Source organism: Prorops nasuta, unplaced genomic scaffold (assembly GCF_024137725.1).
Source record: "Prorops nasuta isolate Cenicafe-Biocafe unplaced genomic scaffold, Cenicafe_Pnas_1.2 PNAS00038, whole genome shotgun sequence".
Lineage (NCBI taxonomy): Eukaryota > Metazoa > Arthropoda > Insecta > Hymenoptera > Bethylidae > Prorops > Prorops nasuta.
In genome coordinates, this window is record NW_027116835.1 from 256,377 (window position 1) to 284,156 (window position 27,780).

A 27,780-nucleotide genomic window follows, 5' to 3' on the forward strand; every position below is an offset into this window, starting at 1 on the left:
TGAACCTTTGTAATAGGAAATGTTAACAACATAACTACTTGAAAACTGTTATTCATCTTCGTGTCAGTTAAGAGACATAATTATCACGCACGTTTTGAATAGAAATGACAGTTATAGGACGAGTGAAATACAAAGTTAAGAAAATATTAAATTATTATATGGTAGTCGAGTAGCTGCAGCAGCGCAGTATTATCAATGACAAAGCCAAGAAACCTTTTATCGGCTTTCAACATTCTTGCGAGGCATTCGCGTTTTTTGCCAGACCACACAACTAACTCTCTCGATAGTCAATTTTCCTGGCGACGACCGCTTTCCTATCCACCTAACCAGCGGTCAGCTGGCAAAAGGAAAACTCTTGGCAACGATCTATAAATACACACTAGAGTTTAGTACGATCTATAAATACGAGACATAGTGTATACAAATGGAAACTACTTTTACTCACTCGCGTTACACATTGCACATGCACACATAGCCGCAGCAGTGTGTTTCTAGTAAAATTTGATAGATAATTGATGATTGGCAAACGTGTTGTAAAATTGTAGCGTAATGATCGATGGCTCACAAGCGCTCCAGCTATACTTATATGTGATGTGAGAAAAAAGCTGCTTGTAATCTTTGCATTGCTACAACATTGCACACGCGATTTTACTTCCATTCATTTCATTCTACTTTTAAAAGATCATACTTGATGAAAAAGTACAAATGCATCTGAATCACGCTCGAATTAGTGGGTTAACGATGCATCGTAATTCGTAATTTTCTTTTAAACCTATAAAACCTGGCGTGGATGAAATACGAAGAGAGACGCGTAACGGAGTTTGCCGTTGATCACGTGTATGAATTACTGGGGGCGAACGGAAGGACCGACCGGCGACCGTGCGGCATGCCGCGCGCCGGCAACGCCAGCGATACGCGTGAAAGCAACAACACTGTTGATCACTGCGTTCCACTCCAGCCAGCAGCAGCACAGAGTTCCAGGTAGTATGTGTGTGCACAAGAGTATTCACCTTATAATATTCATCCATCTATATTTGTATACCCGCGCAAGCACCGGTATATCGATCCACCAATTCAATATATGTGCATGCGAATAGATAAAAACTTTGACAAATGTATAAAGAGAGAGAGAGAGAGAGAGAGACATGTATAGCGAAGAGCGAACGGATCGTGTCCACATAATTAATTTGTTCAAAAGTTTTCATGACGAATATGAATTTTGGAAGAAGACGGATCTTCAAACTATACCATTGTATGCGTATACCTCTAAAGGAGGATGGTTCAGCCGCGGTTGAGCCTGCGTGCTCTCGAACATCGAATATGTTTGATTATCGAGCATCGCATCGCGAGTCCATGCATATGCACAAGGTTCGCTTTATTTTAGCTTCATCGAACTAGGTCAATATCGTTGAAACAGAACTGTCTTATCGGAATCATGGAGCATTATGCCCCTGTGCGCATGGCAAGAGGTACCACGTGACCAATTAGTCACGTGTCAGCTCAACGCCAATCTATACAGTTTAGCTGTGCTTGCCCTCAGATCCTGCGTGACAATGTTTCGCAATTAATCCTTCCCAAGCTTATTAATTCGTCCGATTTCATCGCGAACGCAAGGCTACAGTTATTGAAATTAATCAACATCAGCAATATAGGTACACGAATGAACAAAAAATATTTCCAAAGTTGTTGTATCGATCACTAAATTCCTTGAATTTAGTAAGTACCTAACTCTTATGTACATGTAGCTGCCACGATTACAAGCTGCACAATGCCGCAAGATTTCGAGACACGATTCCCTCTTCACCTCGCGTCAAATAAAATATACTTTAAATGCAGAAGAGAGCATTGTGTATGAGATTGAAAAGAATCTGGAATTGAGGCGTGAGCGTTGATACGAGAATGGCTAATTGCAAATGAGAATCTAAATGAGAAAATTAATCATGCAAAATACGCCGGTTGTCCGTTAGATAAAACGCCAGAAGACTCGGTTAAGGCGAGTAATTCAGCGATCGGTCACGCGTGGAACGACCGCTATGCCTGCAAATTAAACCTGCTCGCTCATCGATAGATTAATCGAATAATTGCTTTTGTCCAAGATCTGTTATTTGGATTATTCAGCTCTTATAATAGGATGATGCATTAAATATCAATTTATTGCAAAAGCGCATGTGTGCGAGGTGTAGTCAATTATTAGGATTCTGTCTCTTAGATTCACGCCGCCGCGAGATCGAATTAATATATATTAAGGAAAATTAGCTATTTAATTGCTGCGTTAAGTAAAATATGTATCCGGTGATGCTCGAGTCTGAAGACGCAGAGGTACGCGCGCGGCCGCGACTACGGGCCAGTCGCAGACTCGCAAACTTATTGAGCCTGCATACGTGTGCGTGGGGATTACCTATAGGCACGTGCAGGTGCATGAGCGAGCGAGTCGAGTGCACGAAGCAGGATTCCGGTAGCGGCCCCGGTAGCCGCGCTATGACGATTAACAACGAAGAGAGGAGCGGCCGGTGCACTCTTTCAGTGCCTTTGAGAGTGACACACATTTGTCGTTCACCTCGCCTCGTTCACGCAGCGGGCGATACATCAACGATGCCGCTATATTCCTCAGCCTATCCTTGCACTTAGGAATCGCCGCGCTTAAGAGACCTCAATTTACCCACTAGACTATACCATCGTCTTGCTTCCCTTCCCATTAAAATTCAATCTCCAACGCCACTCTCGCTCAGTCTTTTCTTCTTTCTAACTCACATATCTAATATATAATTACGCTTCGAGTCTTGCACTCTTTCGTTTCCCTCCAACTGATAAACCGTGCATCGCATTTATCGACGAACGCGTATAGAGTAGCTCGATCGCATCGCCAAGTAAAGCGCGAGGGACGCGCGACGATTCTCTTTCTCTTCCGCGAGGTACGTAGTTCAACAAGGTTTCCCCTGCCCTACAGTCCTTGCATGATCTGCAGAAGAGAACCGACAAACGTGCAAGTGACACGACTTGTAGGCTCGTTGCCTGCAATTTTCTTAAACATTTATGTGCTTGGGCTTCGTAGTATATAGATATATGTATAGAGAGAGAGAGAGAGAGAGAGAGAGAGAGATCTTCTAAAGAAAGATTTAAAAGTTTCCTTTGGAAGAATACTTGCTTCGAGCCGTAATTTAAAGATGATATGATATCGAATTTCCGGCTGGAAGCCGAACGAGTTGAATTTTGGTTCGCAACTTGATGGCATTTAGCATTCGGGTCGCGAGCATTGAGTGGCTGCATCCACAGAACTCATCTGTGCGATTTTGTGGTTTTTCTTCCAGCTAAATAAGCACTTGGTCGTAGCTGCAGGGAGCCGCTTTTTTCTCCTACGGCATAGAAGCGAAGAATATCGAGAGCGCTTTACAGATCCATTCGCTTTATTTATTCCATAACAAGCGAGTACTCTTACCATAACACGCCGAAGAATGTGAATCCATTCGGCGAGTCGATCAAACGAAGAAATACAAGCCGGATCTTGATAATCTAAAAATTTGCAATACTTCAAAAACCTCTTACGAAATACGGTAAACGTGTATTTTTTGTTGCTTGATAAAACCGTTATTACGGAGCAGAGGTTTCTTAATCGCTTCGATGCACTAATGAAATGGAATAATTGCAGGTCGTTTAGAAAAAAGTGGTTAGTTTTGAAAGGTAAACTTACCTTACGTGTCTCTCTCACTGAGGCTGTCCTTGAAAAACGTCCATGTACTTAGAGGACTGGTAAAGTATTAATAATTCGACAAATAACGTCCTCCTTCTCTCTCACCTCAGATACAAGGACAAAATTCAGGTTCATTAACGATCGATTATATTTTCTCTCCATTTCAGAATATCTTGTAATCCAGCAGAGAGCATATATACGTGTATATAGGTACTATACACATATGCATAAGTTGAGAGAAGTTTGTAGAAATAAATTGAGCAAATGGAACATTCAGGCATATTTCAGTGCAATGGACTGCAGTTGTACCAGCGCTGGTATACCACCCAATAGATTATACTTTCTGACCACAGAGTACTCTTTATATCGAATAATTAATATATATTGGTATATGTCAAATTGATCGATATACATGAACATTCAGTCCTCTCAACTATACTGAGCAAAGAACTTGTTACAATTGGAGATGCAGGTGAATTAGCCAAGTATCAGAAACGCGGAGCATCACACCGTGAAGACTGAAGCGTGACCGGCGTTAGTTATGCAACGTTTTGTTGCCTCGCGACCTTGTATTTGCGTTGATATTATCTTGCTTAGAGTACGGAATCAATTACAATTTGTTGCCTTGATGACAATATCTTGTGAAAAGTAGAAGAAGGCTTCTTCCTTCGTCGAGCGCAACTCTATATCAGTATTCCGAAATGGTATTTAGGAAAGGGTCGAGTGAATTCCACGTGTATATATATATATATATATATATATATGGCAACGATAGTCGCCTCGACAATTGCCAAGATTAATCCCTTCCAAATTCTTACTATATGTTTATATGTACATGTATGTATCGAGATAAAATCTTCGAGAGAGAGAGAGAGAGAGAGAATAGGGAGAATCCCTGCTGCTTTTCGAATTCAACATATCGGTGTAAACGCGAGCCGTGCATGCACCATCGAATAGATATGCAATAATTGTACACTTTAACCAATTTTCCTTCGACTATATCGAAACGATGAGTAAAGTCGATCGGCGAAAGCCATGCACTACCAATTACACATATATATATATATATATATATACGCGTATAATCGCGGGTTTAGCCAAAGCTATTTTGTCATTCGAGCGGGGTATTAGCCTTCGACCTTAAAAAACTTGGGTATCATGTTGATTGAATCTTGATAAATTTTGCGACAAGGTAGAAGGACGCCGGTGCCGATTCGAGCTTGAAGATTGCCTGCAGAAATTGGCGAATTGCGCGAATCGATTGGCCTTGCGCGCGAGAAGTTTGTACAAGTATACGCTGTCGCGTCGCCGCGGCTGTCAAAATAAACAGGAAGCAATCCGTATCTCTGAAAGGCCATTGCTCGTTTCTTGCTTGCTCCTCAAGGCAGCTGAAAATTCTCCGGAAGTCGCTCTGTTGATAATACTTAAGCTCATCCGTTCCTCGCGCGCCCCCCAATTCACTCAAATTCTTTCGCGACCATGCAGCGAAACGATCAAATTTCGCTATATATACATAGCAAACGAGGCGAAGACTCTTTAAAAATCGTTATAATCAACTTAATTGCTCGATATAGCCCAGGCTTTCGTAAAAAACGGATAGTCGAGCGATTATCAGACTATATGCGTAACACGCGCAACAACGCAACAAGCGTGTACCTTCGGCACAAATAATTGACTTGATTTTATATACAAGGCTACGCGTAACTATGTCACTGTCAAACTAGCTCATCGGTATGTGTAACGATCGTCTAAACACTAATCGCTACGCCAGGATATTTAATCACCTTCGATCATCTGACCTACGAAGATTGATGTATCGGTTGACAATTGGTGTGTGCTAGCTGCTACGCGATTGCTGCTATATAGTAACAGGTACCTGATCATATTAGGTATAGCTCCTTACATTTTTCACATTGCTGTAAACATATTGATCAATAAAGCTTCCATAAGGTTAAGCCGTATAGTTTCGATAAAAGCGGGGCTAAGAACCTTTTTAGAAAACTTTCATGGTTTCGTCAAATCTGTATGGAGCTTGCATTTATTATATTCTCTCACACTTTCTTTTCTCCTTTCCTTCTATATATATATATATATTCCATTTCGAAGGCCCTCTTTTATATAAACATAAAATTTGCTTATACACGTACTTTCATCATTATTATGCTAAGAATTTGCTTCTTGCGAAACTGGCTCTTAATTATAATAATACACGCGGCATTTTCTTGATAATCGAATTAAGATATCGGAAATAATTAATTAAATAATCAAGGAATCGTTATATATGCCTTTTCAAACTTTTTTTGCGAGACTTGCATCGACCAAATCATGCAAGTTTATTACGTAGCATTAGCTCATTAGTAAGCCAAACAGCTAGATGCATCTGTAAGCTTCCTGTGTGATACCTTAAGACGACCTTCGCAAGTTTGATTTTCAGCACATGTTTCCGTGTGTGTATACTATACGTATCGCGCTATTATCGAGATAATTAATTTTCTAGACATCAGTATCAAAGTAAATAATACGCATGGGCCAGAACACCAAAAATACCTTATTCTTAATTGTCGTATAATTTTGCAAGCATTTTCACAAATTTCTTAAAAAACTTTAAACCATCTATTAGTTGTCCAAGATATCCATTCCACACACATTTGTCTTTAAAATGTCATTATCGGTAAATGCACGATTACGGCTGGTGGACAAAGTATCATGCTGGAATAAAAGAAAAACACCCACGATCTATCGAGTGGTGTAAGAGTCATTTTACTCAATTCCTTTCAGTAGGCTCATGTAACAATACTTATCTTTATCCGTAGGTTCGTATTACGCATGTCTAACGACTTGTTCTCTCTCGTAGGTAGATACCGATTAATACCTACTTTTCATGTGTTGTGTAAATGGTTTATTATATCACGACAATAACTTTATTTAATTTTAAAAATCAATATATAGAGCGAGTTCTTTAAAAAAGTGCAGGCTCTTATAATACTCTACATATTTTTCATGCATATAGATAATGCAATAAATATAACTTAAACGATTTAACAAATGCGTCGATTCCTCTAGCAACAATTGTATATGTATCGACAAATTTCAATCTACAGTGTCCATTGTTTTCGTTAAGTATGGGATAAGTGTACCAACTCCAGCTTAAACTCCGTTTTGGGAAATACTCGACATGAAAATAGTTAAATATGAGAAATGAATAGTCTTACATTGTTTTGATTTTTATTTTAAGCGAAAACTAATGACTCTTCGCAGAAAGTTTTTGCACATAATGTACTATAGCTCTTACTCATCTTCAAGAAAGAACGCTGATATACGCTGCAAACCGTAGGTGCTTTGCACGGAAATTTCCAATTATATTATATATATTTCTCTACTAATGCATGGCTTATTCCGTACGCGACGTCTTACTGTCATTTTCGTGAAATGTAAAGCATTTTTGTTTTATTTTCTTCTCTTCTTCGTGAAATTCTGAGGAAGGTGATTGTAAACGTTTACAAAGACTTGCGCTTTTCAAGGTGGAACACCTGGTAAGAGAGGGCAACACATTCGTACACACGCGCGGGCACATCAGTAATTATATACCTTAACGAAGCTGTTAAAATTTTAGTTCGACACGATAAATTATCCTTATACAGTGCATTTGCAATCCACATGGATAATATTATTAAGAAAAAATTATAATTATTTAATAACTATTAAAATAATAAAATTTATTTAGCCAAATCGCTCGCTCGCGCCTTATGTGATTCCAACAAGGCATTAATAAAGTCTGAATACTAATTAAAAATTCCATGTTCCATTATACTTTTAACAAATAATAAGGAATTTTTGTCAAAGCAATAGTGAAATAAAGCTAATTCGATTGAATATGAGGTAATTGTGATGGTGCATGGGGATTTACCGGTACAGCGAAACGTATACTAGTGATGCTGAGTACGCGCGAGGTCTGAATTGTCGAAGAGCAGACATGAAGCTTGCTAAATAGCTCCGTTTACGGACATCGATCCGTTACGTCTTCCTCCAGCCAACCGGATGATCGAGAACAAACCTACAAATGATTCGCCAAGTCTTTGAAAATGCTAGTCCGTAAAAAAAGTAAGAGACAACTTTAATGCAAAAACGCTGATCATGAGATTATCTCGTGCGCGCGCTTATATCACCCAGGAACATGAATAAGATCATTTATTTTTATGCTAAATTGACGCTTAATTATGCGTATAATATGTTGCGTTTTCGAAATAATCGGTCTATATAAGGCCATTAAATTCCATCAAACATGTATCTATAGGCAATCATTGATTAAATTCGGAGAATTATAATCGTATCCGTGTATATAAGTATGCCACACAATGAAAGATCGAATTTAAGATGTTATTTATCAATATAGTCGTCTTTCGAATATTCCTTATATATGTATATATATATATATATATATATATATATATATATACTTATAGGATTAATAATTACAAGTACAATTAAAGATATGAAACCTTCGTAAAACAGTTTTATAATCATGCTCGCAGTAAAATTCTAATTAATTACTTGGCAGTAATCAACGAGTGATACTCCAACGTCAATACAGCTTTGTAGTAAAGTACAACTATACACGACAAGAGACAAAATTTCCAATTAATCAGTTTAGCAAAAATCTACTAGTTGCTCGCTCAATAATGATCAAGTCTGAAATCAAGATTATACATAAAATCATTTTGTAGCTCGTGTATTTAAAAGGCCCTTTTATTATTTGAAATTTTGCTACCGTAAACTGCCTTTATCTTTTTATTTTCACAGACTCCTTATCTCTCGACCAGTTTTCACTTGACACAGATACTTTATGTCATTTTCACTGTTCTCAAATATTGACCCATTTGAATCTTTTGCGTTTCATGTTACGCCATTTAATTACATTTAAAAACAACACCACTTACATAATAGAATTACTCAATTTTTAATTACCGCATATAAAGTTTCTATTACACTGAAGTATCGTGTTATTGTTGTTCTCTCCATAGTTTCGTTGAGATACCGCGTTTTATGATAAGAAATCAATTTCATTGTTTATGCGAGCACAATAATAGTTTTGCTTCTATTTGGGCAAGAATATTTTATATGAGATATTAACGCGGTATATTTTCTTGAGAGAGTATATGCGAGAGGAGGATAAAGGGAGGATGGAGGCGATACGAGGAAACAGATCGGAAGGACAATGATGCAACTCGATTGGACGTAAAGCGATATAGTCCGTCGCTCGCGACCGGTAAGAACGATGAAAGGCCTTATTGGCGAACCTTGACCGGCAGACTGTTATCCTGTGTTATTCATTGCGCGAACCTGATTTTCTTTATACTACCACTTACTTACCATCTCGTTTTCGTCAATTTCATTTCAGCTTTATTGTTAATCAATTTCGTCACATATTTCACACAGCACTTAGATTCTTCTTTTATATTACAACAATTAATATAATGACGAACAATCCTATACATATATATTTATATATTTTCTATTATATTTAATAAGGCTGTATTAGAACCCACAGTATTTCATTACAATGAGAATTCGTCGTTATATTTTGCTTTGTGCAAATTGATAAAGAACGTAAGAAATTGGTTTCTTGAACCTACCTCAAGCAATAGACTTTATCGCAACTTCGTCTTAGCTGTAGACGCCTGTAGTTGAAGCTTTTAGATTATATATTTTTTATTACGTCAGGTGTAGATATTATGTAAATATTCACACATTTAAAAATGACATTATCTTTAAAATCTCTGGATAAAAGCGTGACAAGTTGCACGTGATGCATTAACTGGAGGGAGTGATAGAATGGAAAAGAGGAAACTGGAGAAGTTGAGATAGAGAGATAGAGGGAGAAATGAATATATATATATATATATACGTCATCGGGAAATAATCCACTTTGCGGTAGCAGTTGTCACACCTATCATGCATGGCAAGACAACGGTGATTCACGTTTCAGCAACACCTATCATTCCGTGGTGATACTATAACATAGCCATGACGGGTAAGCTGCTTCCTACGCGACACGACGTCTTCGATACTGTGCGCCTCTAGATCATTGTGAGATTTTTCAATCAAAGATGCTTAAATTAATGACACCAAAGATTTTACACTTTAGTTACACACTTCTATAGATTCAATTTTTCCTTGGATTTCCGAAAGTGTGAATTATATAAATTAAACTTTATAATCTTTCATAATAATTCGGTTGCAATAATAATCAGCATTTTTACTTTTATCTATTAAAATATTATAAGATTTTCCCTAGGACAAATGTTTTAAAATGAATTGTATTACTTTTTAGCCTTGTACTACAATGGAAAAAAATCCAATTTTTTTTCAATAAATCTAAGTTATCGCTTTTTAACGCAAAGCTTTATGAGACATTTTTAAAAACCACCATCGCACTTAAAAAACCCTTGCAAAATTTTTCACCTCTAAAAGTAAACACGTGAGCATTGTTCGAACTGATTTATGAGTTAAAAATTATGCTTCTCAAACAACCAGTGTTTTTCTAATAAGAGAGTACCATAATAATTTTCAGTTAATTGCACACGCGTGCATAAAATAGTATAATTTTAACCAACAGTCCATTAATCCAACAAAAAAAACTGTCTGATAATTTAAATCTTTGTGTGTGTAACATTGCATTGTGCAAGTCTTAGAAAAAATGATGTACTATCTTTTTAGAAAAAGAAAACTCATGTAAGATGTGTATTTTCGATAAGGCTATTGAATCTCTTTCAAGAGCTTATTATTAAATCAATAATTCATGACATTAGTATTATGAATTATAAGTTGATATCACGTGTACAAAGCGCCACAAAATCTAACCAGTCGGAAAACCAGTTAAACGAGAAAATAATACCGAGAAAGAGTCCATAATTGTGTGTGTGCTTCATAGAAATAAATTTTACTTGAATGTTTCTGTCAAAAATATAAAGAACAAAATATAAATGTTAAAACGAGAGATATTATTATTTGAAAACCAAATTAATTGACGTATTATACGAATGACGTGAATATAGCAGAAAGATAAACAATGTTTCATTCGTCGTCGATCGGCGGTGAGTAATGACGCAATTAATAAATGTATTATCAATTGTAAAACTATCTCTTTTTGTGAATCTTACGATTAATCGACAAGAGACAATCTGCTAGTTATTATAGTTATGAAAATTCTAGCACAGCATTACTGAGTAAAAGTCGCTGTAGGCTGAAATATGAGTTGCTTGCACCCAACCTAATTTATCCGTTTGGTAGAATATCAAAATATATATTGATAAATTCAAGGGAAATTGTGTGTGTGTGAATTTATAGTTGCTATCGATTCTTAATATATATATATATATATATATATTATAAATCGAGCTTACAGCACCTTTGTCATTAAAACTATCTAACTAAGTACTTTAGATACCGTGGAATTGCTTCGAAGCTTCCGAAGGTTATTGAACAGGTGTCACGATTTGATTAGATACCTGATCGCCAGTCGCATCGTACATATGCATGTATGTGCAAGCAGTCAGCTACGTGTCACTATATGCATGGGCATGGGCGGCTGACTCTTTACACCTATACACTTGCACAAGTCATTGTATAGAAGACATGGGACAATGCTTCTTCCTACCATGACCCACTGACATCGAAATCTTGTAGGATAAAGTTTTATCGGATTATTTTTTTGTCCACTATCGACACGTTTCTTCTTCATTGCCAAACTCTCTCACTAAATCACACATCCAATGCATATATTGACGCAATGTCGAAATATATCGAAAATATAAATGTTGAAATTTTACAAGATTCAGATTAGAAACTAATGCCGGCGGAGACCCAAATTATTGTACTTTGAAATAGGGGATTGGAGAATATTGATATTTTCACGATTCGACGAACGATTATAATTTACCGCTACACTTTCACCGATTTCAAGAAGCCGTGCGTAAAACATATAAGAAGACGTCATCTCACGCACGTTATTACGAATCGAAAGTTAGATAGGATCTTCATTTATAAATCACATATGTCATTTTTACATTAATTGTGGTACGCTTTTGAGGGAAAGTTTATTGTGCAAATAAAGCTCGTCTTAGAAATTAAAAAAATTAATCTATGATACGTGAAGAGACGCGCGAAAAAAAAACAAGAAAAAAAATAGGTAGGTATTTATATATATTAAGGAAAATGAGACAAATTTGCTTGAGATTTATTAGCTGAACTTATCGACTTGTCTAATCGAATAGTTTAATTTACATTATCTCTCGATCGGTATGGCAAATACACGTACATCACCGTTACGCTATTATGAGCGCATGTGGTTTAGAGGTATCTGCATGAATGTACCGGACATCCGGTAAAGTTTCCCTCATTTCTTTCACTGCCAAACTAGTTTTCACGTTCATTATAAAGATTGTTCGTATTGGGGTGGTGCCTGAGTTAAATCAAAATTTATAATGTTAAATAAGCATGGATATTTAACGATTCTCTATAGTAGAGTTTCGTTTATTGGGATTACAATAATATAAGTCAGTCGACTCTTAATCATTATATCAAATTTGCTAGCGAGATTACATTTTTCAATTGTACATTATAGTGTTAGATTAACATTTTATTCGCGTCATAAAGATGGAATAATATGGATTTTTACAATGATTTGGTTAACAGCACTGCTCATTACGACAGTTTGATACGAGAAATCGGAATAACGCACACATACTATACATATAGTTTAACATATTTGATTAGTACGAACGAAGGATTCGAGATGCCAACATTTCTCTACTCATTCTAGTAGGCAATTCTACACTCTTAGCCATATAATATAAAGTTTCAAGTTAATTGCCAAATTATCCGTCAACATAGTCATAGAAGGAAAACGGTATATATATATATATATATATAAGAAAGCTCCGGGGATAGAACACGATACGTGCACCAATATTCTAAAAATTCAAGCATGGTATTTTTGCGAAAGCCTTGTATTATGTGACGATTGTATATATACTCGAAATTCGTAAAATCGTTCTAACCCTGACATACATTCTTATTACTCGTGTGACAGGTTCAAAACAAATTTCAACTCTCGCTCCGTTATCCAAGTTATTATTCGGCAAACTCGCCAAGTCAAACGTATGAAAAAGTAAAATTATGATGTAAAATATGTTTATAACTTGAGAGTACGCTACCTCTCGCCCACCCCCTTTCCCCTTCCGATTGTTCTTTCTTCTCCCTGTATGAAGAAAGAGTCGATTCTCGTAAAGAGCATAACTTATATATACATATATATAAGAAGATATATACAGGGTACCTTTTCCAAAATTACATCCAAATGTCTTCTTATATGTATAAGGCTTTGATGTATCAAATGTACGGGATCGAAAAGAAAAATTCCAACACGTGACTACTTTATGACCTTTTTATTTCAGATGGCGAGGTTCGGTCTACAAATTAATCTGGCGGGAACTGCTGGCCTATCTGTTCGTCTACTACCTCATCAACTTCACTTATAGATACGCGCTAAACGAGCAGCAAAGAGCGTAAGTTAATCATATTCCTGCGTATATGAAAATCGATAATAATTTAAGAAATTATTATTAAACCATACGTAAAATCTACATAAAGCAGAAATAATTGAAGCTATTTCGGTTGATTGGACAAAAACAAATCGTGAAATATAATTTAAAGGCAATTATACGCTTTTATCCCTGAAAATTTCAATATCAAGCTTATTGAATCTATAAATAATTTCGCTTCAAATTTTAAGAGCGTTGATAAACCTCCATAAAGATGGCCTAGACTTGGCTAGAAATCCAAAGGCTATAATAAATGTGTATAAACAGCATCCCCACCATCAGTACAGTAACATTTGCGCGATTCAATTTTACAAACTAATTGCAAAGATTTTCCCACCATTTGTCTCATCCTATAATAAACATATATTTATTACACGTTGATGCATAAAGTGGTAAGTGAACAATGCAAAATGATCGGAGATGAAGAGATTAGAAAATTAACACGTTCTACAGTTTATCGTTGAAAACGCTATTGATCGAGAAGTCGCTGAAAGCTAATAGTCATTTATATACTGCAAAAAATATCCGTTAATATGATATTGATATGTGATGCAGTACACAGAGAACTTATCAATCCTCGATTGAAAAAAGTCAAGTTAGATCTTTTCTACTTGATAATGTTCGAATATATGATACAAATTTAATGACATAGAATTTTATTCGGTAAATTATCACCGTACGTAAAACAATAATCTTCCCTTAATATCACCTGACGTGAATTATTGAAATAATAATGAACTTTTTACACTAATCCTATACGAATGTGTATGCGTGCATGCATTGAATCACGAATGTCGATTATCATGCACTTGATATTAACACAAATCGAGAGGAAATATTTAATTTTCCTAATCACAATAATTACATTTACTTAATTTACTCCATGCACTGAAACTATATAATTTATCCTTATTTTCCAAAAGATATATATTATATAATTAATTAATGAAAATAATTATTGCAAAGATTTTCGCAGGTTGGCTAAAAGCAAAATTTACTTCAACACGCAAATTATCTTCAAGTATATAACTGTTCTCCTCATTTCAGTTATTAGCAAATACGAATATTCTAAACAGGATTTGAGTTTATGGCTCAGTGGTGTATGCCTCATGTAAGAAGAGAGACACTAAATCAATGTTTCCTTAAGCAGTGAGTGCAAATTAAACTTTCGTTATTGATAGGTAGAGCTAAATAGATTGGGCTTTTCTGTCAAAGGTTATGCGATTTAAGTATGAATCGTTTCTCAGGGTTAACGCGTCAAGTTATAAGAAAAGAGTAAAACTATTATGAATGATCAATTTCACAATGGCTGTAGCAATTTGTGTAGGATAGTGACTCGGTTGCAAGGAAATAGTAGCATTAAATATATTATACTCTGCCATCACATGTCGTGTGCACAGTCATTTCTCGAAGTACTTGAGGGGAGGATTAATCCTTATTTATTTGTTCTTTCTCATATTATCGAGGAGCCTCTGTTACATCTGCATCTCTGCCAGAGTTTTCCTTTATAAATAGTCATGCACTGATCACAACGGCTTTTAAACTCCAAAATTACTGGATTTTTTAGGAATGTTAAAATGTGTCCCGATCGTATTAAAAATGGCAAATGATTTGTGAAAATCATAAGATTCGTTTTATGATGGTATCGAATAAACCCTGATATGCTGCATGTAGTTGCTGGCAAGATTAGCACAAGTGATTTTTAAGGAGAAACCTAACTGTACATTATCGTCTATATATAAATATTGAAACAGGACTCGAAACTACGGCGAGTCACTGTGCGAGTAGTGATAGAATGCTGTTTGCAGACTGTAAAAATTTGACAGTTTAGTAGCATTTACCATATGTTTAAACGTGCCTTCATGGTAAATGTATTGAAATAATTTATTAAAAAGTCTCTAATATATAAATTGTTGTTTTCTTAGGATTTTGAAATGACATTTCCCTTGTTTAAATCATGTTTAAAGATAATCAGAAGTTTTGAAATTCTGGAATTCACTTGGTCGAATGATTTTGTTTATCCTTGCAGGATCTTTGAGAAGATTCGCTACTACTTTGGAAATTCCAGCGAGTCTATCCCGATGTCATTTGTATTAGGATTTTACGTGAGTCTCGTTGTGAAAAGATGGTGGGAGCAGTACAAGCTCTTACCATGGCCAGACAATCTGGCCCTCTTCATCAGCGCAGCCATTCCTGGAAATGTGAGTAGACACCACCCATTCCTTTTGTCGAAGCTTTGCTTTCGTGAGCGCTACTGCAAAAAGAAATGAAAAAGGCTTTAGGATTCTCGGAAGATCAGAAAAGGTTCATGCGCTCGTGTGAAAAACTGATATGGGAGCCTTAAACTTTAGAATAGAGCGCATAAGGATTTAATTGATCAAGACGGAATGAACTTTGAACAAAATAAAATGTACATATGTATGGGAAACGTTTGAAAATATAAGAAACATTGCCTTGCTGAAAAAGTTGATGTCCCAGTGATGCTTTATTGGCCTGATGAATTGCCGTGACATGGATAAGTGTCGTCAACCTGAGTAGGTAGTAAAATCACGCCTCGTTTATAAAATAGAGAATTACGTGATAATATCTATTTACCCTGTACTAATTAAAATTGACGAATTTATTTCACCTGTGATAAAATTGTTTTTTCGCTGATCATTGCAATTTGGTTGGGTTCAAATTTTATACATAGTTCATGAAATATTGTGCGCAAGTGAAAGTCCTAAATACCTGAAAAACATATATATATATATATATATATACGGATGAAACAGTCCAAGTTGAAAGCTAGCAGTGAATTTACATAAAATTCAATTCAATTCTTAAAATTTTCCAGAAAAATCTCAAAAAGCATAGAAACGATAAATCCACGCAAAGTCTTTAAAAATTACGCAAGATTTTAATAAATATTGAATGATAGGCGATCTCTGTAGATGAATTTTAAAGGATACAATCGAAATAAGAAGTAGAAGTAGGGAGGGGTGGATGGAATTTTTAGAGGCCTGGAGGGGACAAGGTCCTCGACCTCGGTATTCGATTCGTGTATTTAAATACAGGCCCGATGTAAGCGTGTAATGTGAAGTATTCAATTCGTGAATGAGTAAATCGATCAGGTAGACGTATTTCATTAAAATTCTAACACGAACTCTCTTATCCTATCGTACGTTTATCTTTCATCAAAATTATTCAAGAATGAAAAGTGATAATTTCACTAAGTATATACCACTAATTTGCTGTTTATACCAGACAGATATGGTGTATCAGATCATTCCAAGTCATTTTGATAGTAAATCTGAATTCAAATGGTTGATCTAATTAAAACGCATGTCTATATACAGAAGAGAATAAGAATTTCTTCCATTTCCACCTGCACATGTATATTTGCGCGCGCGCGCTTTATTCAAAACATATATCTGTATGTACGAGTTTACAGTCTCGCCGTATATAATCTGGAAAACCTCTCTGAGAAGACCCACACCTGTTTAATATTCCTCCCAATAATTTCATAGAGAATGGAGCATTTTTTAATTATATACTTATAACCTTATTACATTACACAGAATATCTATTTCTTTACACATTGTAATAATTCGTTCATATCCAATTCACAAAATGTACTGCAGCACAAAGTCAATATAATCATTCGCTCATAAAATGTAAATGATGCAAACTGTTGACAGTGGAGATAATTTAATGACTCGTACATATCGATAAGCCTGTTAAAGAAAACCAAATGAAACTTATCCAGACTTTAATGCGAGGAAGTAATTAATCGCGGATGGTATTTCAATTCACTTGCCTTTATTTCTATTTACCACGGTACACATATTTTATTAGGAAAAACTTTTTTCTCCTGTCAATTGCTTAGCTCATTAGATTACACTCTGATCGATCTAGATCCAAAGCTGTACCTATATAAAGAAGATTGAACTATACGTTCTTCGTACCAGCAATTAATGCTTGACAATCAGTTGGTTTATTATTTATCACATTCCAAAGAATTAAATAGTTCAGGACAATTATATTGTACAATTTTGTTTTTCAAAAATGCGCCTGATAATTGAAATGCCGATTGAAGCAAAGGCAAATACTTAATAATTTCATCATGTTCTTACAACATATCGTGGCAAAAGAAGATTTAACAAATCTTAACACGTTATAAAGTTGACAATGACCTATTCGATTGTGCGACTGTGGATAAATTTAGCTTGGTAAAGATTTGCGAGTAAATTGACATTCAATAGACGATTATCTATAGACTAATCCAGACGGTGGCGGAATCATGGGAGGGGGCGGCTGATTACAAAACGTGAACGACTGATTACCAAACTAGGAGGAAGATCGATGAGAAATGGATGGAAATATTGAGTCGACTTGACGATGATATCCGATATATAAGCGACTAGGGATTTTTATGTCGATGAAACTATTTGAAAAGGATATGGTCAACGATGACGATTCCATGCGATCGGCGATATCCGTAGGCCGTAAGAACGGGCCAAGAGAACAAGGGGAAAGTGTCTTCGGTCTGCGAAAACGTGTCTGGCATTCACTCTACCTCGGAAATGAATTTTATAGTAAAGACAGCTGGTTGCTATCGCTCGAAATTTCTACAATAAATTCCATGTCAATGTATACATATAAATGAAATTCCTATATCGAATGATCCTTTTAATTTAATTTCTCATAATATCCATTTGTAAAATAAGAATTTAATAAAGGGATCTTCTGATTTTGCAGGACGAACGTGGAAGATTAATGAGAAGAAATATTGTCAGATATGCTCTTCTCGCATATGTGATAACACTTCAAAGGATATCTTTACGAGTCAAACGAAGATTTCCAACATTGCAGCACATCGTCGATGTAGGTTAGTAAGTTTAATATTATTATTTACAGTCAAATAATAGTTATTGGCGCACACTAAATTTTATAATAATTGAGTTGAAGTCAACAAAGCATTTAAACTTTATTTAAATGCAAAGAAATATAATAAAGAAAATAAATGGAAAAAGAAATTAAACTGCGCGGTGCATATAGGTATATACTTTTGTTTATTTGAATAATTTTATCTCTCATACTGTTTATTTATTTTCGAGGAATCATATTGTTCGTCGAGTAGATAATTTATTTAAAGGTTTATTTGTCTTAAAAATCCATGCCTCGTTTCAAATGCAAATCACTTGATAAAATCTCTGCTGCGTTCATCGCCGCGAGTTCACCCAGCTCTTTGCGGCAGAGTACTCTTAATTCTATCGGCATACTAATTTCTAAATTAACCGATCAATTGTCCTTGCGTCTAAAAGCTATGCTTTCTATGGAACGCAAGCATAGCAGATGAAACTTATAATTACGTATTGAGATTTCCACGAAAATATAAGCGTAGCTGCATAAAACACAGAGGTGCTGTAGATAAACATGGAATATAAGAGCACTTAAAAATACATAAGACATCATAAAATGGCCGCTGATAGGACGAGGACGATAAAGTGAATACGAAGGCGGTAAAAGACATTTTAAAACATAAATAAATAAAATTTACAGAGAGCAGAAGCGCTTCTTTGTCTAAATTTTCTCTGCTCGATTTAATGCGTCTCGTATAGGTACTCCTATAATTGGCGTCTAATGACCGTAACACGAGACAGCAGAGTCGTTGGAATCATCCATAAATTTTATAATATAATGTGCCAAGAAAATACGAGCCACTTATACAGGCTGTGCAAGGTTATATTCACACAGTGTCATATTATGCTTTCTTTACATTCTTAATGAGAATATATATAAGGCTATATATCACTCCTCCGATTACTTTGGAAAATTTGAATGAAGATTAACTATATCAATGAACTTTATCATATGTATATATGGTTGTAAGCTATATAAGAAGATGAGACGCGTGTCGAGAGAGAAAAAAGATACATATGTGTATACGTATTATATAGGATACTCGCGCGTGTTCTGCATGAGAGATAGGGATATACATATATATTCGTTCATTCGATGGTTCGAGGTGAGTGCGTTGAAGCGCGCGAAGATGGCGAAGGCACACGCGTACAATTATATGGCAGAAGCAAACTATAATGAAAAAAAGAGAGATCGACGCAAGGTGGAGGTGAAAGATGCTCGCGTTACGCTTTGGCCATGCAGACGATCCAAATTTGTCTGGCGGCTGCTGACTGCATTTCTAGCAAAACTGGTCGTGATTTGCCACGTGGGACATGGGACGGTACTCCCATCAATAATGCATGTACATACCATGCAGAGTCAGGGGGGGAACAACTTGAATTCTTCTGGCTAAGATAGCTCGATACCCGAGACCTGAAATGAATACATGCAACATTAGCGGATAATTGAACTTAACTTAATCGTGCAAGTGTGATAATTAATCAGCAATTATCCAATTAAGTTATTAATTTATTATTGTTAACGTTGACAAATAAGCGATAAAATGATTTATTTATTACCACGGTCATCGGGGAAATGATATTTGCTATTCCCGGCACGCGTGGCTAACGATGATCCAAACAGATTAACATAAATTCTTTTGCCAATTGTTATTTAAAGCATTCTCCAATGACAAATAATTGTTATAATATGATAAGCACTTCCTCGCGCGTCCTGACAATTTTCCATCAGCTGCATATATTTTCGATTGATGAAACATACAGATATATGAGTATACTATGTGTCTTAAATCGAATCTATAGCAATCGCGGTGCGTGCATGGGCCTTGCACTATCTGCCATACAGGTCATATGTCTCAGCAGGATAAATCATTGCTGGAGTCGAGTGAGTGCAATATACATGTGGGGAAAAGTATGTGCGTGCACCGGCATCGGCGGCACCGGCCGTCGTGGCGCATATAGGTATATGTATACAGCAAGGCAATTTTCTCGTGCATCCGGGTAATTTTAATACTCTGGTAAATATGACGGCGCTCGTTTGAAAAACGTAAAGTGCCGGCGCCGGCGCCCGGCGCCAGCGCCAGCACCACAGCGATTCCTCCCGCTCTTTCTGCATGTATTTTTTCCCTACTTGCCAGTTTCCACCGACAAAAACATAGTCCACTGCTTCTCCACACCTCCAAGGGGATTTCTCTCCTTCCGCTTTGAAATAATAAATCGCACACCGGTGATTATACCTGATTATTACGGTTCTCGATAAGATAATCGCTGTCCGCTTCTATATATATATATATAATATTCCACTTCCACAGGTGCCCTCTCAAGTTAAATTAAACAATTAAACTAAACACACACACACACACATCCGTTATATTCTTCTCTTTAATTACTTCATTCTCTGCGCATAGGTATGCTAAGACAACAAGTAGAGCGTAAATATGAAGAATTTTTAACCTATCCCTGAATACGATTAGCTCGTATATACGCACTTCTGACCAAATCGATTCTAATGATATTTTCTACGCACACTCTTCTGATCCTTCATACTAGCTCTCTTATTCACATAAGTATATTATATCTTATCGAAAACTCAACTGACGGAATGACAAATATGAATTAAAGGGGATCAGGATGTACGCGTGTACCTATTATATACCTTATGCATAAATATATCATTTTCATCAAGTTACAATTAATTTTCTACTTGGCCGTTTGATCGATTAATCAAATGATTTCACGAATAGCATTACGGATAGACAAGTACTATAGAGATTTCAATTTGTTAAACTGGAACGGTATCCAGTGTAGAGTAGCTGTCTGATATGCGTTGTAAAGTATACCTTTATATATATGAAAGCTCGAAGGAAGAATATCTCTGAAACCTTCATTATCGATCGATTATCACATCGTGACTACCAAATCATCGTGATTAATCTAGTAGGGGGGAGGGGTGGTCTCGATTGACATATTTCTTTCGATTATTTTAGTCTTTTCAGAAATGTGCAAGAGACACGATCGTGTCTATAGCAAACACACAGGCCCGTGCACGCGCACGAGCGAGCGAGCGAGCGCACGCGATACCTGTGTGTGCGAGCCCGCGCCTGTATGCATATGCATGTGCGTAAACATATACCATAATATATATGGCACAGATTATTCTTCCTAGCAAAATTTCTCTATGATTATATCGAGCGATCGGCAATCTTGGTGCGCGAGAAGATATAATTGCGCTACCTGTTCAGGCTAAAACTCCTTCGGGATATTAGTTTATCGATGCATTTCCATCCATGAGAAAGTGGCGCTAAGGCTATTTTTATTTTCACCCAAGCGCTCCTCTCACGCCGATCACACGCGCTTTGAAGATATCGCGAGCTACGTTAACAGCTAGTGTGCGCGGTATAATGAGCGAGAGATTGGCTATTTTTAGATCGATCGTCACTTATAATTACCACTGGCAGGTTAAACATATCTCGGGTGAAACTTGGAGGAAAAAAAACCTTGCTATACCGCTAGATGAGTTTGCGACTCTCCGGCTTATGCGGATTCCCAGAAGTCGCTTATTACTTCCTCATTCTATTATGGTGTGCGAACTGCTCGAAACGAGGATCCGCAATTTCTGCTCTCGCTCGCGCACTGTCCAAATAGACACAAATGTTTTAATTTTCGACGTTGTTGAAAGGATCGTTTCGGAAATATCGGATTCGAAGAAGAATAAGATCGGACCTTGACCGTTATATTATTGCATCGTCCATATATCAATTGCAAATGAGACAATCAGTTACAAGTAACATAACCGTTTGTTATAATAAAACATTTTTTAACCATCGAAAAGGACATTGAACTATATATACTTGTAAATATTTCAATGGTATAGAACTCTGCGTTTTTTTGGGATTTTTCTGTCAACTGTCTTCTCTACTGTACATATATATATGTGTGTGTGTGTGTGTGTGTGTGTGTGTGTGCGTACAGAGAGAGAGAGAGAACTAGAGATTGATCCGATTTGACGTTCGCTATTATATTTACTAGAGGGGGAATAAATTAGCGCAAATTTGCTAAGATACATATACGTTTTATTAGAAGTATAGGTGCTATACCTGTAGTGTAGGAAAGTAGGATGCGTATGGTTTTTCAATGAATGTAAATTTCACAGTAATTGTGCCATATTCTTAAATCTATCTTATTTTATTCATTTGCAGCGCGGCGCCATGTATTACGTTTGTTTGTAATGCACCGTGTAAGAAAATTTGCGTAGCGTCTGATGCCTGGACATATCTTGATAAGTAGTAATTACTCCTATTTCTGTAACAAGTACAACATCTGCTATAGAAAAGTTTTAAGATATACCAGTATCTATAAGAAATAGACTGAAATAGGCAGAAATAGACTACGTGGCTATGGCATTGCTATATACCGGTCTTATTTTTAACGTAAGATTACTTTCTTTCGTGTAATGAACTGGTAATGATACGTACGTTGGATTTACGGAGGAACACGTCAGTTGAAAATACTTTATTATTTTGATGTAATATTTATAGAGCAGATTATTACTTTATTTCTAGTTTCTACGTAATAATTTTGTGCGTGTCAATTCGAAGAAACAGATCGATCCACGAATTTAATAACAGCCTTAAATAGAAATTTATCGATATGAATAGCGTGATTTTAATTAACCAGCTAATTAGTGTAACTCATGGTTGAATGCTATCTTAAAAATGATAAAATTCTAGACAATTTTCATCATTTTCGTAAATCTATAATATCATAGAATTATTTACAAATTAGCTTTTCAATGATGAGTAAAGCACATGCTTCTTTAGGAAAAATTGCATAAAAATGTCTTAGCAAACCGAGTTTTCAAAATGAAATTAGAATAATTTTATTATAAAGGTTAAACTGTTTAAATGATCGAGATAGAAGAAGGGGATACATTAATTATAATCAGTCCCTAGAGGGAATTCCGGTAAGTAAGTTTCACTCGGAGAGATGGAGGCTCTCGGAGGAAAAGGCGAAGGCGAAGGCGAAGGCGGTGATTGTCAGTGCGGATGATAGTGAAATGGTGAGAGAAATGACGCTAGATTCTCGCCGATGGCGTATAATATGTATGTATATCGACGACGCGACGAGACGTATCGAGCGGGCGGCTGGCCGGCGAGTACGCGTGTTGCGTGTACGTACAGACTTGCATGGCGAATGCACGGTATATACAGGGTGTCCCACGAAGGATGGCCATGCCAATACCATCGCATAGGGGACAAAAATCTAAATAAAAAAGTTGTGACAACTTTCTTGGTAGCACTATTGGTTAAAAAGTTATTTGCAATTAAAGATTATAGATTAAAGTAGCCTTTCTTAAAGAGGAAGATTGTTTTGGTCGCGCATTATAAGGCCAAAAATGCTAAAATTCTGTGAATTAGAATACTAGGAAAAACACAAAGCCAAACATCCACTTGAGCCTGTGGTGTGTTTATATTTTGATTGTTTTTATGGCACTCGCACTCGAAACTGCCGATCGGCCTTGAACCACTACAATAGTCTCAAGTGGATGTTTGGCTTTGTGTTTTTCTTAGTATTCTAATTCACAGAATTTTAGCATTTTTGGCCTTATAATGCGCGACCAAAACAATCTTCCTCTTTAAGAAAGGCTACTTTAATCGATAATCTTTAATTGCAAATAACTTTTTAACCAAGGGTGCTAGGAAAAAAGTTTTTACAACTTTTTTACTTAGATTTTTGTCCCCTATCCGATGGTATTGGCATGACCATCCTTCGTGGGACACCCATATGTATATGTATAGATATAGGAAGGGAGTGTAGTATGTAGTGACAGGAGGAGTGGGGAATACACAAAAAAAAAAAAAAGGCACCACACATGCCAATTTTCACTTGGATAGAATTGGTCGATTGGCACTCGATGGCCTCGATGGCCTCGATGCGCAACCGTGCCAGCACTCGGAGACTGATTTAAAGTTCTTCGCCTCTAATTACGCGGGAATATTTCCTAATCAGCGCAGGTTTCACCAACGCGTCGCGTCGCGTCGTGGCGATGTCGCATGTCACCTCGGGTACACCTTCGACTATAAAGCCATTCGCATACTATATGTAGCTACTCCTATTGTTCTTTCATCCCTTCCATTATCGAAGCATCTTCCTCGAGAAACACTCTTCAAAATTCTTGATAACTTTCTCAGGTGGCATCACACACGAACACCAGATTCTTAACAATAAATTAATACAGTCACAACATAATCCAGCCTAACATAATGACATGCAATTACAGTTTTACACAACTAGTTTTGACCAATAATAATTCTCCGTCACTCTACTCATTTGCACGATTCCAACCTAGTCTTATTTACATTTACGTGGACGATAAATGTTTCCTTTATTGCACAGTGATGCGCATTTTGTAAAAATAACTATACAGTCCTGTTGATGAGAAGTAGTAATCTATGAACAAGTTTTAGCTAAAAAACGAAAGAAAGCGAGAATAATGTTTATTTATTAGGAGTCATCTATATAGTGGCAATTATTGAGGGAGCAATTCTGAGATACGCGCGCATGATTTCTTAGGAAAAACAAGAACGTACCTACACCGTATGAATTTTTACAAGTAGCCGAAGTTTCGGGAGATTTTGGTTTCTTTTTTTCCTTTTTTTCAAGGATAAAAAAAAAGTATCATCCCAGAAGGTAGCTGGAACTTGTGAAGGCCCGCACGAATTAATAGACAAAGTTCCAATTGCTTTTTACTAGTCATGCACATCGCATATCCGCATTGATAGTTGTGTGGTACTTTATCAGTAGGTATACCTACTCTATTATCGTTGTGAGTGGCCCTTAAGTCTTGTCTCGCGGACCGGACGAGCGAGTAGCGACTGGTTTTCTCCAGAAGATACTTCGCAACGGCCCAGTCCGGCCCGACCCGGCCCAGAGGGGACCTGGCTCGCTTTATTTTTTACTTCCATGACGACCTTGCTAACCGAGCAAGGATCCTCTTGTTCATTGACCCTACTGTGTGCTGCAAGTATCCACTATAAATTTTCCGCACACCGTGATGTGCGCTGAGAATCCTTTTCTTCTGACAGTGCACCAGGAGGAAGAATACAAAATTTCACTCGATAAAAATGCCTCAATGTTTCTCCCCCTGCATATAAATCACAAGAAGCTGTCTTTCTTATTACTATTTATATTTACAAGATATGGGTGTACCCTGCGGGGTCGAAACGGCAGCATGGCTTTAAAACTTGCTCTCTCAATACACTAAAAGGAAAGTAGGTAGGCAGTGATTTTGACATTTTTTAAGAATCACGGCTGAATCTGAAATACTTCTCTGTTACCTCACTATCTGCGCTATAGGCTCGCAATGTAGTCAAAGCCATTGATTGAACAATCTTGCGTATAGGCATAAGACGCATGCATAGGTATTATTATATACATTCGCACGCGAGACATACTCCTTCACAAGCATTGATAAGAAAGCCTTATATTATTGCTATATACTGCACCATGACTTGTTCAAATCTTGCAAGATTAATTTAATTAAAGAATAAAAACAATCAACACAGGGCAATTGTCATCGATATTTTATGTTTAATCTGCTATGAATAGAGCATACTTTTATTTTTTACTTGATAGCGGATTTTGTAGTCGAATATGATACAACGAATTGTGATTCATGATTCTTGTTACGCGACGAGAGCATGCATGTTAATTTTACTGTGTGCCTTCAGTTTTAATGCTACATCTCCTCATTCCTAGGGAGAATTATTGATTCTCCACTGCATTTCAATGTATATGGTCATACAGAGAAATTTTAAATTTAAATTCAATCATGTTTCCTAGCAATGAAAAGATAATACCAGAGTACAACTGTGGATTTGCAATAAAATTTACTTGAATATTTTCTCCGTGTGTAACGACATGATCGTGAATTCTCGGTTCATTGAGCGACAAGCCATACGAGCATTTGACAATATCAAGGTTATATACGTTGAGTCGAATGCATGTTGCATTTGAAATCAGACGATGGACCTGTTAAGGAAATGAAATAAATAATTTAAAGAGGGAAGGGAGGGGATTCCTTGAGAAGCAACAAATTGAAAGTTATATATATATAGATTTTGAATGAGTGATCGATAGATAAGGATAGGAAGAAAATCGAGGCAATATGTGAAATTTAAAAAAGTACAGAGTTCATTTGAATAGAGAAGGAACGAAGACGTAAAATGTTCGGGTGAAAGAGTAATGACAAATGTGTGGCGGCTATAGACTTAAGGTTATCGTTTGTTATCGATGTGTTTAAGCGAATGCGCGCGCATTAACGGTTGGTCGTCGATTAAAAGGGAGAAAAGAAACATGCAAGGACGCGCTTGTAGCGCGCGTCAATATAAGTACCTATATATGTAGATATGTCTTTGGAAGACTGCAGCGTGGCCGCGACGCGGCGACTCGGCGATTATCGAATAGAAGCCAGCCGCCCCCCGCGTCCGGCGCATAGCAGTGCGCTCGCTAGACAGGGACAGGACAAGCGATGAATGACATTATGGAGTAGAAGGCGTCGATCTCTGTCACGGACAGCCTGTATCTGACTGCAGACTCATCGATGATGGTTCGGTTCTCTCGAATTTGCTTATAATGCGATCTCCGCAGTCCTCGACTAGGGTCTAAAAAAAAAAAAAAAAAAGAATAGCCTATAGAAGAGGGAGGGGGGAATGAGGATCATGTTGAAAGGTCGCTCCCCCGACTAATACACGATAGCTCGCCGCGCGTCAGAATCTCGCGCGCCTGCAGGACTATCGGCTCATCACTCGAGGACTCTGTGTCTCGCTCTCTGCAGACCTTCGATCGTTACTCGGGACGTCGTACATATATAATAATTTAAGACTGCACCGAGCTTTTGGTAAAATCCTCTCTTCACTTTTCAGGAGCTCTGTTGCAACGAATAAGAGACGATCGATTTATTTTATAGCCCCTGCTCGATATAGATAAATTTAAAGAAGACGCGCGCACTACTTGGATCTTATAGGGAAAGGACGAGTAAGAAATACCTTTCCGAAAAAGGGAACGGCTATAGCAATCTGGGAAAGAGTAATGTATGTATAGTGCAAAGCAATAGCGAGTGTCTTGATATTTCAAGCGAGAGAATTAACATAGATTGCAGCTGGGATAGAAAATGGGTCGATAGCAATGTTGTGTAATACGCAGCGCGGTGTGACATAATAAGCGTATAATGCTTGCCACAATCGCGGTTAGTGTGTGACAAAAGTACAACTGATCCAGATAAGCGTTTGGTTATCGATCAGTTTTCTCGTAAAAATTGAGCTATTGTTAAAAGCGCGTGCAAAGCGCGTTTTAGTCCCCTGAAATATACATGCACGTGTCCATAATCCAAGATACGCCTTATTTTTGCGAGAAATAGAGAAACGTTGGAGCAAAGTGCAGCGCATCTTTCTTATTCTTTCGTCAGGACATAAATCACGTCTATCCACGTGCTTGTCGTTTACGCTCGCGTCACACGTGATCCCAAACGATTATACAATCTTTGCATGTTGATGCAATTAACATCAGCACAATTCTCCTTTCTTTC

The 27,780-nt window shown here is 36.9% G+C and overlaps 1 protein-coding gene across 3 annotated transcripts in view; it reads left to right on the top strand.

Annotated features, from left to right (window-relative positions):
- The window catches only part of Best2 (bestrophin 2), a 41,642-nt gene that overhangs the window by 5,068 nt on the left and 8,794 nt on the right, over positions 1-27,780 (top strand). The window contains exons 2-4 of one of the 3 annotated variants that reach the window (XM_066744140.1): positions 13,144-13,254; positions 15,320-15,491; positions 18,031-18,160. In XM_066744140.1, coding sequence (XP_066600237.1) covers positions 13,144-13,254; positions 15,320-15,491; positions 18,031-18,160 — 413 coding nt within the window. Of the gene's footprint in view, positions 1-13,143; positions 13,255-14,386; positions 14,440-15,319; positions 15,492-18,030; positions 18,161-27,780 lie in introns of those variants that run through there. The other 2 variants (XM_066744141.1, XM_066744142.1) reach the window with 2 other exon arrangements.